The sequence below is a fragment of the Phacochoerus africanus genome, chromosome 2 (genome assembly GCF_016906955.1).
Source record: "Phacochoerus africanus isolate WHEZ1 chromosome 2, ROS_Pafr_v1, whole genome shotgun sequence".
NCBI classification, from domain to species: domain Eukaryota; kingdom Metazoa; phylum Chordata; class Mammalia; order Artiodactyla; family Suidae; genus Phacochoerus; species Phacochoerus africanus.
In genome coordinates this window covers 9,363,931-9,378,340 of record NC_062545.1, presented here as the reverse complement: position 1 = coordinate 9,378,340, position 14,410 = coordinate 9,363,931, and the positions used below count along the sequence as shown (strand labels likewise).

General features: G+C 46.1%; 1 protein-coding gene across 4 annotated transcripts in view; it reads left to right on the top strand.

Annotated features, from left to right (window-relative positions):
* Positions 1–9,202, top strand: part of ZDHHC14 (zinc finger DHHC-type palmitoyltransferase 14) — a 265,769-nt gene extending 256,567 nt beyond the window's left edge. For 3 of the 4 annotated variants that reach the window (XM_047769852.1, XM_047769851.1, XM_047769849.1), the window contains one exon: positions 7,961–9,202. In XM_047769852.1, the coding sequence (XP_047625808.1) occupies positions 7,961–8,359 (399 nt within the window). In that variant the 3' untranslated portion in view covers positions 8,360–9,202. The remainder of the gene's footprint in view (positions 1–7,960) is intronic. The other variant, XM_047769850.1, reaches the window with a different exon arrangement.
* The last annotated feature ends 5,208 nt before the right edge of the window (positions 9,203–14,410 follow it).

The following is a 14,410-nucleotide window of genomic DNA, read 5'->3' as shown; positions in this document are numbered from 1 at the left end:
CTGTATTTTTCTATAGTATTTGAACATTATTGTAATGCTTAAAGTCTTATCTGCTAAGTCTTTATCTGCTTAAAGTTTTTATCTGCTAAGTATATCTGGGCTGTCTTGGCTTTGGTGTCTGTCCACCACTTTTTTTCTTAATGCTAGGTTACATTTTTTTCTATCTATTTTTACATCTATTGATATTTAATTGACTACATTTTGGATAATATATAGTAGAGACTAGATTTTGTTATCTCCTGAAGAGTGTTGATCCTTGTTTAATAGGCACTTCAGCTAATGGCTAATACAGATTCAGCCACTTAAGCTTCCTTACCCTCTTATCTCTGCTTTCTGTACTCAGTAGAAGTTATCGGCATTGTTCAGACCCTAGCCTATATCATGGTCAGGAAATTCTCCCCAAGGAAAGGGCTGGTTGACTGTGGGGCTCACCCTGTGAGTTTCCCTTCTCTCAGGATTGCAACCTTGCATTGTCTGTTGTTCACTGTTGGAAGTGGTTTGTTTCACATATTTTGGGCAGTTTTATATACTTCTATATATATTCCCCCAGTATACAGAAGGAGTAGTTCAGTAGAGGTTTTCTACCATTCTGGGGAATAGAAGCCTTGTCTCTATGATTAGAGCACTCTTTGCAGCCAACATTGCCATATTCCCCAGAAAAACATTTTTGTTACCTTCTCTACCAACAGTAAATACTGAATAAGCCATGGAACATGATTCCTCTGACCTGAAAGTGTTTCTAGTGCTCACATTGAAGGAGGAGCAGTTGGAGACTTCATACTTAGCACTAGACTTGGCATGTTCATTTGCAGAGGAAGGAAAGGCTGGAGAGAAAGCAATTCTATGTATCTTGGGCCAGATTTTTGTCTGTGATATTATTTTAGAGTCTAGATCAGAGAGGCATTTCTCAAATGATAGGACGATTGCTCCCAGGGAAATTGCATTATTTTAGAAATTAGAGGTAAAGGCTTTAAGTCTTAGATAAACATTGATATTGCAGCACAGAAAAATTAGGTAAACATTGACAGATAGCCATCATCAAAGTACCCACTGAGGTCTTACTTATTTTCTCAAAAATGGGAAAATTCACTATTAACTTACCATCTCACATAATTGGACGATGGGGATGGATATTTAGTACCTACGTGATCTTCCCTCTGTTACAGTTTCCAAGGAAGGAAATTTTAGAAAAGTAATGAAATGACATCTAAAGTGTTGAAATGGTGCATGTGACCGCAGTACAGCTGTTGTCATATGAACACCTATGAAATTCTGAGGAGCCATGCTAGAAGTACATACACATAACCCCAGTGCCAACTGAAGATCCTATTTTCATTATTCCTATTTTCCCCTGCTGTTGGTTTTATGATTACCTTATGTTGACATTCTTTCCATGGCAATATGTGTATGCACTGTCATGACATCCAGTTATGGTCCAGTTTTTAGTGTACACATCTCATTTGATTGTCAGATAATTTAAGTTCTGTATAACGTTGGAGTAATAGTTTATTTAAATCTGGCACTTATAGCTACAAAGATCCTTTGGGATCACATGCTGAACACAGAGATAGTAACATAGTACATAATTGCTGGATTTAAAAAAAAAACAAAAACATTTGCTATATTTACTTAACCTCATTTTAAATCCCCTTAATCCAATATCAAAACAAGATTAAACCTAGCAGTCGTATTATTTATTAAAGTAGTTTCACAGATATTGCTTTGCGTAGTCTAAAAAAATCAAATATAATAGAACAAATAACTTGAGCAAACATAAACAATAATGTAAAACAAAAGAATAAAAAGGAAGCATTCCTCCTAGCCTACAGTTTAGGTAGATTTTAGAAATTTATAGTGTTTTCATTATAGAAAATGAGCATTCGTAAGAACCCAGAACCAAGCTTCACAGCCAAACAGAAATAACTGATGCCCAGTGCCAACACTTTTGACAGAACTGGAGCAAAAGGAGTAAATCATTGCATTCATTCTTATTTGTGTACAAGACCCTCTAGAAAACACCTAGCTTTGGTTTTAGCCGCATTTAATCTGTACACTAGGTCTATTTCAGATAAGAAGTCAGCTAGAGAAAATAAAATACATTCCAACATGAGCAATTTTCTTTGAAAATCTGTAGAAACAAAAATAACTTATCTCTATGGTATTTTTAAATTGTAACATTAAGTGATAATGTGTGTAACGTCCAAACGTCTGACACCATAAAATTCTCTGCAAGTTAAATGCCAGTGCTTCATTTGGGCAGTGAATCAGCCAGCTGTCCCTGACTTACTGCAACCGCAGCAAACGCTCCAGCACTCCAGACAGGATTCCTTTTATGCTGCCAGCAGAAGGACCTGTCCACTGATATCCCTACAAACACTCACAGTTCTTTTCTATCAGTCGTCAGCATTGGGATGATTTCTGGCCTAAAAAAGGGCCATTTCCTATGATTCAACCTCACATTTGATAAACATGAACCTGTGAAGTGTTGTTTTGGCATGAAAACAGGAGTTTCTCAATTCCCTCTTCAAAGGGATGGATTTTCACTGTCTAATATCCAGCTGCTTGGTTGCCTCTCCTTAAGATTCTATAACTGGTTAGATACATTGAAATATACACCCCATGGCTTGAATTTCTTGCTGGCATGTAAGCCCTGCTAACCAAGCTCTGAGAGAAAAAAGTGAGCAGTAACGTCTCCCCCTACTGGTTGAAAAGAAGAGTCCTCAAGTGAACAGCCCAGAGGGCGGCGGGTTGGTGGCATAAAAAGGTCAAAGTAAGAGAGAGGCAGGAGGAAAAGGAGAGGAGGAAGAGGAAAGAGGGGGAAAGGAGGCGTGGGAGGGAAACTGACGAAAGACAGGGTGAGAGGGAGTGAGGAGAAAACTGACGAGGCCAGAGAGGGAGAACACAAAGTAGGAAAATCAACAAGACCCGAGCACATAAAATTAGAAGCAAAAGGCAGAAAGGCAGAGGCGTTAGGACATTTTCTTCATGGGTCATCTTCACAATAACCCTGAAAATATCCCTGAAGTTCCCATATGGGGATTGTGATGTTTGATCCATCCGTCTTCCTCGGAATTTTGGCAGCATGCAAGATGAGGGAAAGGCTGCCTTTTCTTTAAATCAGATAATCTCAGCCATTGAGTTTCTTCTGAGAAGTTAAAATCATGCAAATTTCATATCATGAGCATTACAGATTCCACTGGGTAGAACCCTTGCCTGCTCCATGGTTAGAACCCATTTTCGTGTCCTGTTATGAAACAATAGGACATTTACACAGACCATATCCTGTGGAAGAAAGCCTGGTTCCTGAGCACCCTCAAATGGGCTTGGTCTTCTGAATAGAAATCAGTTTGAATGTGGGCAACTGTTTTCAAAGTTCTGGGTGACAGCAGGATTTAGACCCTGAGGTTCCTGGTCCCAGCGATGTGCTCACTGATACACGTCTCGCCACAGGGTGAACTGGGGGAGGGGATGCGGACAGAGTAGGTTCATTATTAATATGAAACAGTCCCAAAACAAGGGATATATCCACAGCCATACTCCACAGTCCTCTTTTAACGTATTTAAGCAAATCCCTATAGAAGAGGCGCTTGAAGTCAGATAATATAAGTCAGCGTCCAAAATAATCATTTGGAAAAGATTTGTGGGTGACATTTTTGAGTTTTTAAAGACTAAATGGCTTAGGCTAAATGCCTTCTTTCACATATTTAAGTCCTTAAGCTTTCCCCATGGGAAACGGGAGAGCATTTTCAGTGGGGTCCTGCTGTGAGCCTGGGCACGGATTTGCTACAGTTTTAGTGTGCTGTTGGTTTGGCTGCAGGAAAGCGCCAAGGGGTGTGTGCAGGAGCGGACCCAGGTTTGGAGGGGTCTGAGTGCTGCAATTTGGAGCTCTCTTTAAGAAAAAGATAACAATATGCAAAACAAAACAATAAGCAAGGCCTTGGAGAACAGCAAGCAAAAGGCCCTGAACTGGACCTACCTATCAAGGGCTGCCTGCCCAACACACAGAGAAGCCAAGACTATGGCACCTGCTTTTGAGGAAAGAGAGGGCTCTACTGCAGGGTCCATTCTCAAGGAAACAGGAAGCAGGACTCCATCCAGGCTTTTGGGGTGAAATTTAAGGGGTCGGGGGAATTTGAAACTTGGAAACTGATTGGCTGGTTTTGAGTTAGTCAATTTAAGCAACTGGGGCCACTGGAAGCCAGGTTTTCTTTATTGAAAGACTTCGCGCTTCGTAAAGGGCTCCAGTGGCAGAACTTCTCTTTTTTGAGTTCCATAAACCAAAGATTCTTGGCTCTGGGGTCATCCTGGAGACAAGAGTTCAGGCCTTGCACGTGTGCAGTGCTATTTTTGTCAATAACTTGTTTAACTCATCAACAACCTATTTAAGGAGGCAAAACCAGTTAAGCTGGTGCTGTTTCCATGCAGCACAGGGATGCTTTAGGGTACAGTCTCAGAAGGTACCTCAAACTCCATGTTACCCTCCCCATGGACCTGATCTCCAAGGAACTTAACAGGCCGCTCTTGGCAGCCCTGTTCTCCCTGAAGGTTCTGGTGGGTACCACGGGGCACAGCTGCAGAGGCGTGACCAGGAAAGGGGAAAGGATGCTACTGAGAGACCGAGGGAGGAAGAGCTAAGAGAGTGGGGGGCTCGCCCTTCCCCTTCTGCTTGTGCCACCTGACCTTGAAAGTCTCCTCCAGCTCTGACTGCTAACCTCTTTTTCTGTGAGTCTGGAAGAGCCCATCAGAAGTGCTGGAGCTGATCCCTAGAAGAGAATTTGCAATCAATTTTCAATTAAAAAAAAAAAAAAAGGCTTTCTTCAAGTCAGCAGAGACAAGCAATTCTAATTTGCAGTTTCATCTTTCCCCAGAACTGGGGTGCTGCGTGCACAGAGGTATTAGGATGAGTGAAAGCCCCAGAAGAAGAGCTGAGAACAGGCTTCCACCATCTGGAAGGCGCCTGAAGAGAGAGCTGGAGCTCTCTGCAGCGGTGGCGTCTGAACCCTGGGGTCATAGGCAGGGGCGGCTCAGAGACTGTGCTGAGCTGCAGGAAGAGGGGCTGTCGCTGTCAGCCGGGACACTAAATGGTGATTTTCATACGATGTTCTTTGCAAGGCACAGTATATCCAAAGCCCTGGATAGTTTCCAGAAGCTGAATGTTTAATGAGGAAGGTTGCTCTTCTCCGCCTCTGCTCTGTCAAGACTAAGCCGATGTGCTGAACGGAATTGACAGCGCTGGAGAGCAGGAGCGGACTAGAGCTGCCTGCAGCCCTGAAGGCCCCGCTGTTCTGCGTCCCCACCCCACCCCAGCAGGGGTCCCTGGCTGAGCTGAAATTCCCCACCGGAGCAGAGCCCACTGCGAGGTTGCCCATTGGATGAGTACTGCTAGGGCGAAAGGTTCGGGTGGTGGTTGGGAAAATGCAGACTTTAAATGACTGTCGATGCCTAACAATCAGCCCCTTTCAGGCACTTTTTAATGGCGTTTTTGTCTCATCTGAGCAGCCTTCCACCCACTCTCAACCCTTTCTCATCCTCCTCCTAGCTTCTCAGTGTTTTGAAGTTCCCTTGGCTGGTATGAAGCCATGATAGAAACACTAGGATCTTCTCTTTTTAGGTTCCGTCATAAGCTTAACTGCTGCCTGGAACCAAAGTCTCTGAACTTTTAAAACCTGTACATTTCTTAGAGGCTGTGTCTCTTCCACTTCCTCATGGAGGCTGGGGGGCAGGCTAGGGATGGCCCACTACTCAAGATTTTGGAAAGAAAGCCATTAGGTTAGGAAGGACACACACACTGGAGCAAAGACAGTAAAAGAGATGTGACTTTGGGGAAACTCTCTCTCTTTCCCCTGAAGCCTACGTTTTGCATGGTTTGGGATGCTTCTGTGCCTGGAGATGGGTGAGTGATGGCGGTTCTAGGTGTGCCTCTGGGCAGGAAGAGGGCAAAGCCCCTCCATCACAAGGCTGTGAGTACTGGTCTTGTAGTAACTCTATAAAGTTCCCAAAAAGAGTGTGGGGGGTAATAGACAAGCAACATTTGTTAAGCACCTACCAGGTATCAGATATGCAGTGGTGAAAAGGGGTTTGCAGCCCCCAATCTCGTATCATCCCCTACCTTGATCTGTAAGATCTTGAGCAAGCCGCCCAGCCAGCTATATGAGATGCATTTGTAAAGAGGGGGAGACATGCTTATTCTAAGAACTTCTGCAGAAACGGAGTGGAGCGCCTAGCTTATTGCTTGACCACAGTCAGGATGTGCTCCCCTAATAGCCACACCTGCTCCTAAAATGAACACTTCATCACACAGACTCAACCTCACAATCTCCGAGTCACAGGAACTCTCTTCGAGCTGCTCTGAATCTTGCCTGTAGCTCAAGCCAAGTGTTTCAAAGGTGTCAGGGACCCACACTCCACCGTTTAGAAAGGCATTTCTACTGTTTGATTTACACAGCAAATAAAGTAAAACAAAGGACAGGAGATTTAAGAACACTTAGAAGAAAAGGATTTATTTTATAAAATGTTGGCATTCTCTTTCACAGATTAAAAAACCACAGAAGCTCAATTAATGGTTCTTGAAGCTGATGAAAATTTAGCAGGTAGAAATTCTAGGGCTTTTACAAATAGTTCGAACAACAGGGACTTCTGTTGTTCCAGTATTTTTCTTTTGTGCATTGGGGGGGGGGGTGGTGCACAATATATGTAAGATAAAATTTACCATTTTAACCATTTTAAAAGTATATAGTTCAATGGCACCGAGTCCATTCCCATTATTATCCAACCCTCACTGCATTCATCTCCAGAATGCTTTTTTTCTTGCAGAGTGAAGCTCCATGTATTAAAGGGTAACTCCCCAGCCACCTCCCCATGAGTTTGACTCCTCTGGTGCCTCGTATAAATGGAAGCAAATAGAATTGACTTTATGGGTTTGGCGTATTTCACTGAGCATGGGTTCACCCTTGCTGTAGCTTGTGTCAGAATGTCCTTCCTTTTTAGGGCTACATAATACTCCACATCTGCATAGCGCATGCCTTGTTTATGCATTCATTTGTGTGGACCCTTGCTTCCACCATTTGGCTATTGTGAATAATGCTGCAGGGAACATGGGTGTACAGGCCCCTGTATTTTTAAAACAAGGTGGTAAAAATGGGTTTCGGCATAGAAGCAGCATTGGCCTCAGACAGCTACAGGTGGCAAGACCTGCGCCTCTGTCCACAGGATTTTTTTTTTAATTTTTAAATTATAGTTGATTTACCATGTTCTGTCAATTTCTGCTATACAGCAAAGTGACCCAGTTATATGTATATACACACATTCTTTTTCTCACATTATCCTCCATCGTGTTCCATCACAAGTGACTAGATACAGTTCTCTGTGCTGTACAGCAGGATCGCATTGCTTCTCCACTCCAAGCGCCATGGTTTGTATCTACCAACCCCAACTCCCAGTCCCTCCCATTCCCTCCCCCTTGGCAACCACAAATCTGTTCTCCAAGTCCAGGCTGTTTGTTTCTTTTCTGTAGATACTTTCATCTGTGCTGTATATTAGATTCCAGATATAAGTGATATCATGTGCTACTTGTCTTCTTCTTTCTGACTTCACTTAGTATGAGAGTCCCTAGTTCCATCCGTGTTGCTGCAAATGGCATTGTTTTTAAATTAGGTCCTATCTGCAAACAGGGGCCGGGAGCATCAAGCCTGCGGTTGCGAGGTTCTCTTGGGGCACCTGTGGGCAAATATTAGTTTGAGCAGCTATTCAGATGCCAGGTGCTGGTATTTGTTATGTGCTGGATGTCGCCAAATGGAACTGAGCTGCTGTGCTCTCTGTCCTGTCTGACTGAGGTGTCACTAACGGGTCTTTCTCTCTCTCGCATCCTTTCCTCTCCTGCCTCCACCCCGTGCCCCCTTCCCTCCCCACCCCCTGCCATCTCCTCTCGCCCCCTCTTTGCTGGCTCCCTCCTGCTCTCCAGTGCGACCAAGACCAGTGCATTCAGAGCACCAAATTCGTTTTGCAGGCCGCAGCCACGCCCCTGCTGCAGAGCGAGCCCAGCCTCACCAGTGACGAGCTGCACCTGCCCGGGAAGCCGGGCCTGGGCACGCCCTGTGCCAGCCTGACACTGGGGCAGCCCACGCCGCCCTCCTCTATGCCCAACCTCGCCGCCGAGGCCACGCTCACAGACATACTGCCCCTGAAAGAGGAGCATGTGGGTCACCAGTTCCTGACCCCGGAGGAAGCCCCCTCGCCACCTGGGATGCTGGTGGGCAGCCCACTGGCCCACAGCCGCACCGTGCATGTCCTGGGCCTGGCCAGCCAGGACTCTCTGCACGAGGACTCCGTGCGTGGCCTGGTGAAGCTCAGCTCCGTGTGACCCGGGCCGGCCTGGGGGCTGCAGAGAGCAGGAGCAGCGGACGGGGCCCCCACTGGGACTCCCGGGATGTCTCCAGCTCCCGGGGCACAGAGACCACTGGGAGAGAAATCGGATGCCCCTCTGATGGCAGAGGTGGGCAGGACCCGAAGGCTGACAACTTGGTTTCCTTTGAACTTCCTTCCCCACCCTGACGCTTTGGTAGCCATGAAAATAGAGACGTAGCTATTTTCAGGTGTTTGGAGTATGAAGGGTGGGCTGGCGGGGGGGGGAGCCTCCAGGGCCGTGGGCCGAGTCCAGGAGGAAACGAGGCTGCCTGGAGGTTCCCCTTGCCGCTCCAGGACAGACACCCGGAAGGCTTGTGACACTTGTGGCCGGACCGAGATTGCACTTAAGTGTTATGCTACTAATAATTGAAATAGACATGCCATTCCATTTGTAATTTAAAAAAGAAAAAAAAAACCCTCCAAGGAAAAAAACGACCAGATGTGGACTTGCATGCCGCGCTACAGGCTGTTCACAGGGGTGATGGTGTTATAGCGGAACGGCTGCTTGCTTTCTTTCTTTTTTAATTTTGTGAATTCTCAAGTGCTGTTTTCCTGGAAGACAGTGCAGCAAACCAAGACTAATGGACAGTGCCATCCCTCGCCAGCTTCTTCAGCTTCATTCTCCGTGGGTAGGTGGCGCCGGAGCTGCGGAGGGCTGCTGGGCTCATCCTACCGCACGTCAGTTAACCTTCTGCTTAGTAGTTAACGAGGTGTCCTGTTGTACCACACCCGCCGCAGTCTTCACCTCCTTGTGTGACCACATTCCTGTGGGCAGCCAATAAAATGACGTCCTCTGTTATTTTGGATCTGTGTGCCGTTATCCTTAACAGTGGAGGGACACCACTGTCACCCAGGGTTCCGTTTTATTCAAACGTCCCTACCGAGGAATGGTCCCCAAACAGTCCCAAAAAATCGCATCTTTGAATTGTGGGGTCTGTGTGGAATGATTTCTTGGACAAGAGAGCAGCTTTCCATTAGTTGTTGTTTTTCCCAGTCTTAGCAGAATTCGCCCCCATTTACAGGTTGGCCCGCAGCAGCGAATCTACAGCTGGTTTGCGGGGGCGGGCGTCAGGGAGAAGCTGGGCTGTGGGGCATCGTCTCTGCTCTGCGTCGTGTCTACGTGTCACCCGAGATCAGAAGGGCAACTTGAAGTCCTAGTAAAGGTACCGAAAAACTAGGAGGAGAAACCAGCTTATTTTAGGCAGAGATCACATAGCTTGTTATTCCTACCCAGACACTCCTCAGATTGGGATTAAGCAAATCACCACTTCATTCACGTCCGGGTACCACCTAGGCGGGAGCTCACTGGCTTTGCCCGGGGGGAGTCAGCCACGTGGAAGGCAGCTGCAGGGACTCGGCTGGCTTCTGTCCTCTCCAGACGGTAAGCCCAACAGCCAGACCTACGCAAGTTTAAAATCATGGTCTCGCTCCTCCCCACCCTGTGAAAGGCAGGATGCGCTGATGCCAAGCCAGAAGCTCTGGACCATTTGCATTTACAGAAAAAGGGTGTTTCTCCTGAGAAAGAGTTGTCATTTTCTATAAAGGAAACAGGAAGGAAAAAAGAACTAGAAAGCACAATTTCAAGTCTTATTCAGAATAAGGTCAGTTCTTCCTTGGTTAAAAAAAAAAAAAAATCCTTTGTACTGAGAACGAGTGTGGAGGTCTTGCATTGCGGCATCTTTGAACCGTCCTTATGTTTCATGCTATACATACGCGCGGAAGATGGGAAAAAGGTGAACTGTGTGCAGCCATTTTTGATTTTCTGGACCTTCTAAGTACTTGTACCCACTTGGATCTTATACAAAAGGGGACAGAGCTGCTCCTTACACAACCACACACACTCGCGCTCACGGTTATCAACACACAGGAGTTCTTGCACGCACTGCCTGTGAGCAAAAAGCAAGAGCCTCACCATGTGCCTTCCACCACCTCCCACATTCGCTCTGCTCTTTGCCTCCTTCCATCTGCTCCCGGAGACTCTGGGAGAGAATTGGGCCTGGTCACAAGAGGAGCTGGCTCAGGTCTCACGGCTGCCTTGCGGCCGGGTCCATCCCCGGCTTCTTCCCCCGGAGGACTCAGACCCTGGTCTTCTATCTCACATTCTCTAATTCAACAGTCACAGTTTCCCGTGGCCAGCCCTCATCCCATCTCATTGTGAAAAAAACTCTGAGAAGCAAGGATCCTTTTCCACTTGTCTTTGCATCAGGAATATGTACTTAGTATTTATTACCCATCCTCCATCCCACTCCGGCCCCCGTGTGCACGCAACATCATGTACCAAGGAGGGGACTGGGGATTTTGGTGAAACCAGTCAAGGCTATTCAGGGTCCAAGAGAAAGATTAACTTGAATGGGCCAATTTGCTAAGACAGTTAACCTCTTGGGACCCCCAAACCGGAGGGGGGGTTAACCCTCTACTCCATGGCTTGACAAGGAATGGAGAGTCTATGGATTGAATGATTGTACTTCTAGGAGCTGCCTTCTTCCCTTTGGGTGGAGGGGTGATCTCAGGAGAATGACTTAACCAGTGATGGGTCTGCATTTCTCATTAACTGATTTTGTATTTAAATATTGAGTGGTTCCATCTAGTCGTGGCTAAATAGACCTTGATCTTTCTAAAGTCTAGGGGTGTGTTACAGATTGATAGCATGCTAGCTATAAAAAATAGGATAAATATTTTACCATGCTATTAAAGCTTGGACCATTATTGAACACGCACACATACAACTCATTTTGTTGTTTAAAAATTCATCTGCTTCCATTCTCCTAGGAGTGTGGGGGACTGCAGATTTCCAGGCACTTGAAGGCTCAGCTTAGCCCGAACACTCTGGTCCCCAGGAAGGATGTTAGTTGAGCATCAGGGCAGCCGAAAGTCTGCATCTGAAAGGGCGTGATGACATGTCACTCTGTGCCTGGGGAGAATCGGCCCAGCATTTGTGCTGTGTTCACTCAAAAAATGCTCATTCCAGCTTTCAAATTTAATTATTTCAGCCTGTGGGAATGACGGCACATCCTCAGCCTGGGCCACCAACATGCCAAAAACCTGTTCTGGTCCAGAACAGCACAAAGGAAGGGGCTTTTCAGAGCTCTGCCCAAGCCCTCTACATGCACTGTGATCTTTGCCTGTTGTGTTTAGGATGCTGCCCAGGGTTCAAAGCGAGAAGCAAACCCCATATTATGAGCCGAGTTCCTCCTGAAACCTGAGTGGCTCGGGCCCCTTCGGTGGCTTTGAAATCCCCTTGGCGCTTCATGCCCTGGGCCTTCTGATTCAACGGCAAGAAAAATGGGTATCCTTGGCACTGCGGCTCGTGATGGCATCTCCAGGGAAATGCTGAAACCCCAGCTGTTGGAGTGTCTGATGCAGCCTGTGGTGGGTGCGGACGGGATGACCTGCTCCCAGCTCCCCACCCCACAAGCTCCTTTCTGTACTGTAACCGCTCTGCCCAGTGCTCCGCCCACAGACTATCTTCTTTGCCCTTCTCTCCAGGAACCCAGCTTCTCGGCCTTGGCTTATGGGTTTTGAGTTAAGTAAAAGGCCTCAGGGGCTTGGCCTAATAGCATAAGGAATATTTCCAAAGCTAGTTGCCTTTCATGACGCTGCACGCTTTAGTCCACTTAGTTCTTGATCAGGGAGGAGAATAAAGGGAGCACATGTTAAATAGACTTTTCTGATTAATGCCTTACAACTGTTTTGAAGCTGAGCCTAAGTCAAATCGATGTTTACACTTTTTATTAAGTACCTGTGAGTGGTGAGAGTCTAGCACGTTCTTGTCCAAGTGAAAGAGCCTTTCAAATGCATTCTTAACCCTTCTGGTCCCCCCACCCCACCCCCGACCCTGCACCTGTCCTGGAGGTGTGTACATGGCCTTGTGAGCTGTTTTCTGTGTTACCTCATTAAAAAAACATACGAAAAACCTAAACTGCCTCTCATTTTTTCCCTTGGAATGTGTCTCTCTCTCTGTCTTATTAGAATAAGTTATCATTGAATATTAAATAAGCTGAAGCGTTGTTTTCTTTCAAATAAATGTCCAAAATGCTAACAGTTTTGTAAATCAGTAAATCCTGTTTACTTGCTCACTGTACGAGGTCCTGATAATACAATCAAGATGGATTTTCAAATACAAGTGGTTTGTACAGTAACCCAGCCATTCATAATAATTGGGAGTTGGCGATTGGATTGTTTCTGGAGCAACTGAAATCGCAGCTGCCACAAAACTAGATAAATGGCCTCAACTGGAATTATTTTATTTGTTCAAGCTCATGACCCTCAGGAATTATAGACAGAATGGATTGGAAAGTGAGCCTCTTGTGCTAATGCGAAGACTCTTCCCTCGGCGATTATGAACTTTTTAAAAGATGCTTAGTACTGCCAATGAAGATAGGAATGAAAAACTCTCTTAATTGCCCTTGACATGTTAAGATGGATGGTTAAACCAAGAAGCTGTATGCCGTATCCAAAGGGACATGTTTTCGGGTTCTTTATGGGTTAATATTTCACAATAGTCAAGCATTTCGGCATGGAAGGGAAAAAAGGGATTCTAAACTCTAGGGGATTCAAAGCTCTAAAACAATGATGAACACAACGTAACACATAGCATTGCATGGTTTCCAAGATAATTATCCTTATTTAAATGCCTTGCATCTTTTAATCAGTGTTGGCAGAATGGACCTTAAACCTGAAAAGAATTAAGGCAGTATTTTCCTTCTTCCGTAAACACTGCTAACGACATCAGATGTAAACTTCAGCCTTCATAAGGGAAACCTTGCCTAATTCAGCAGGTGTGTAGGAGAGCAGGCTCAGCTTGCACTAGTGAACTTGTGTAGACACCCATCTGGACAATAATAGGGTCTCCGATCATGGCTGTCCAGATGGGTTTCCCACAGCTGTGATGCTCAACGTTTTATAGTCACTAAAGACTTTAGAGCAATGAAGAACTCCAACCACCCCCCCCCATCCTCTTGTCCTGTGTTATTCCTTCTAATACACAGAAACACACCAGCCTCCAACCTCACCAAGTAGGAATTGAGTATGGCTACTAGTAATAAAACACCCAAATAACAATGGTTTAGACACAAATATGTCTTGCCTGCCATGCCAAATAAGTCCAGAGGTAGGCAATCCAGGGTCAGAGTGATGGCCCCACAAGGTCATCAATATCCTGACTTCTTTCTCTTTCTGTTTTGCCATTCTTAGCACTGGTTTTCATCCTCAAGATCCCTTCAGGGTCACAGAATTTCTGCTGCAGCTCCAGCCATCAAAGCTATATTCCAGGTAGGAAAGAGGAGAAAGGGGGAGGAGCAAAATAGGTACATGAGGCGTTAGACCGAGCCCTTTAAAGAACTTTACTAGAAACCCCACTTTCATTTCTCCATGGCCAAAGTTGAGTCACATGACCACCCCTGGCTGCAAAAGAGGCTGAGAAACATGTGTCTCAGCTGGGCACATTGCTGCCCCAAATCATATTGTGGTTCTGTTGGTAAGGAAGAAGGGAAAAATGAGTATTTGCTAAATAATCCAAATAGGTAACCTCACCTCCTCATGAGACCCTCCAGCTCATAACAGCTGTGTCTTCATCCACTTTGCTCTCCTACTTGCCAAAGTAGGCTTGACCCCTCTCTTCCATGACATCTAGTATCCAGCCCCTTCTTCCTTACATCTTCAATGTCTCTCTTTCCATTTGTGCCTTTGCTGTGCCACCAAATCATCTCCTATTTAAAAAACAGAAAGCCCGAGAACCTCTTCCTTGTCCCTCACCCCCAGCCTCCCTGCACGCACACTTCTGAGATGGGTTCTCCAGGGTCTCCCGTCGCCAAACCCAGGGGCCTTGCTCTGCGTTCTCTAACATCTCCGAGGCCCTTGCTTGCGGTGCAGTGACTGGGCTGCAGGATGGCAGGCGCACAGTGGGGCATCTCAGCTTCCTTCTCACACAAGGCCTCTGTGCTCCTCCACGTGCTCACGCCCCTTGGCTCCCGACTGGACTGCCTTTGTTCTTATTGGCATCTCCTTG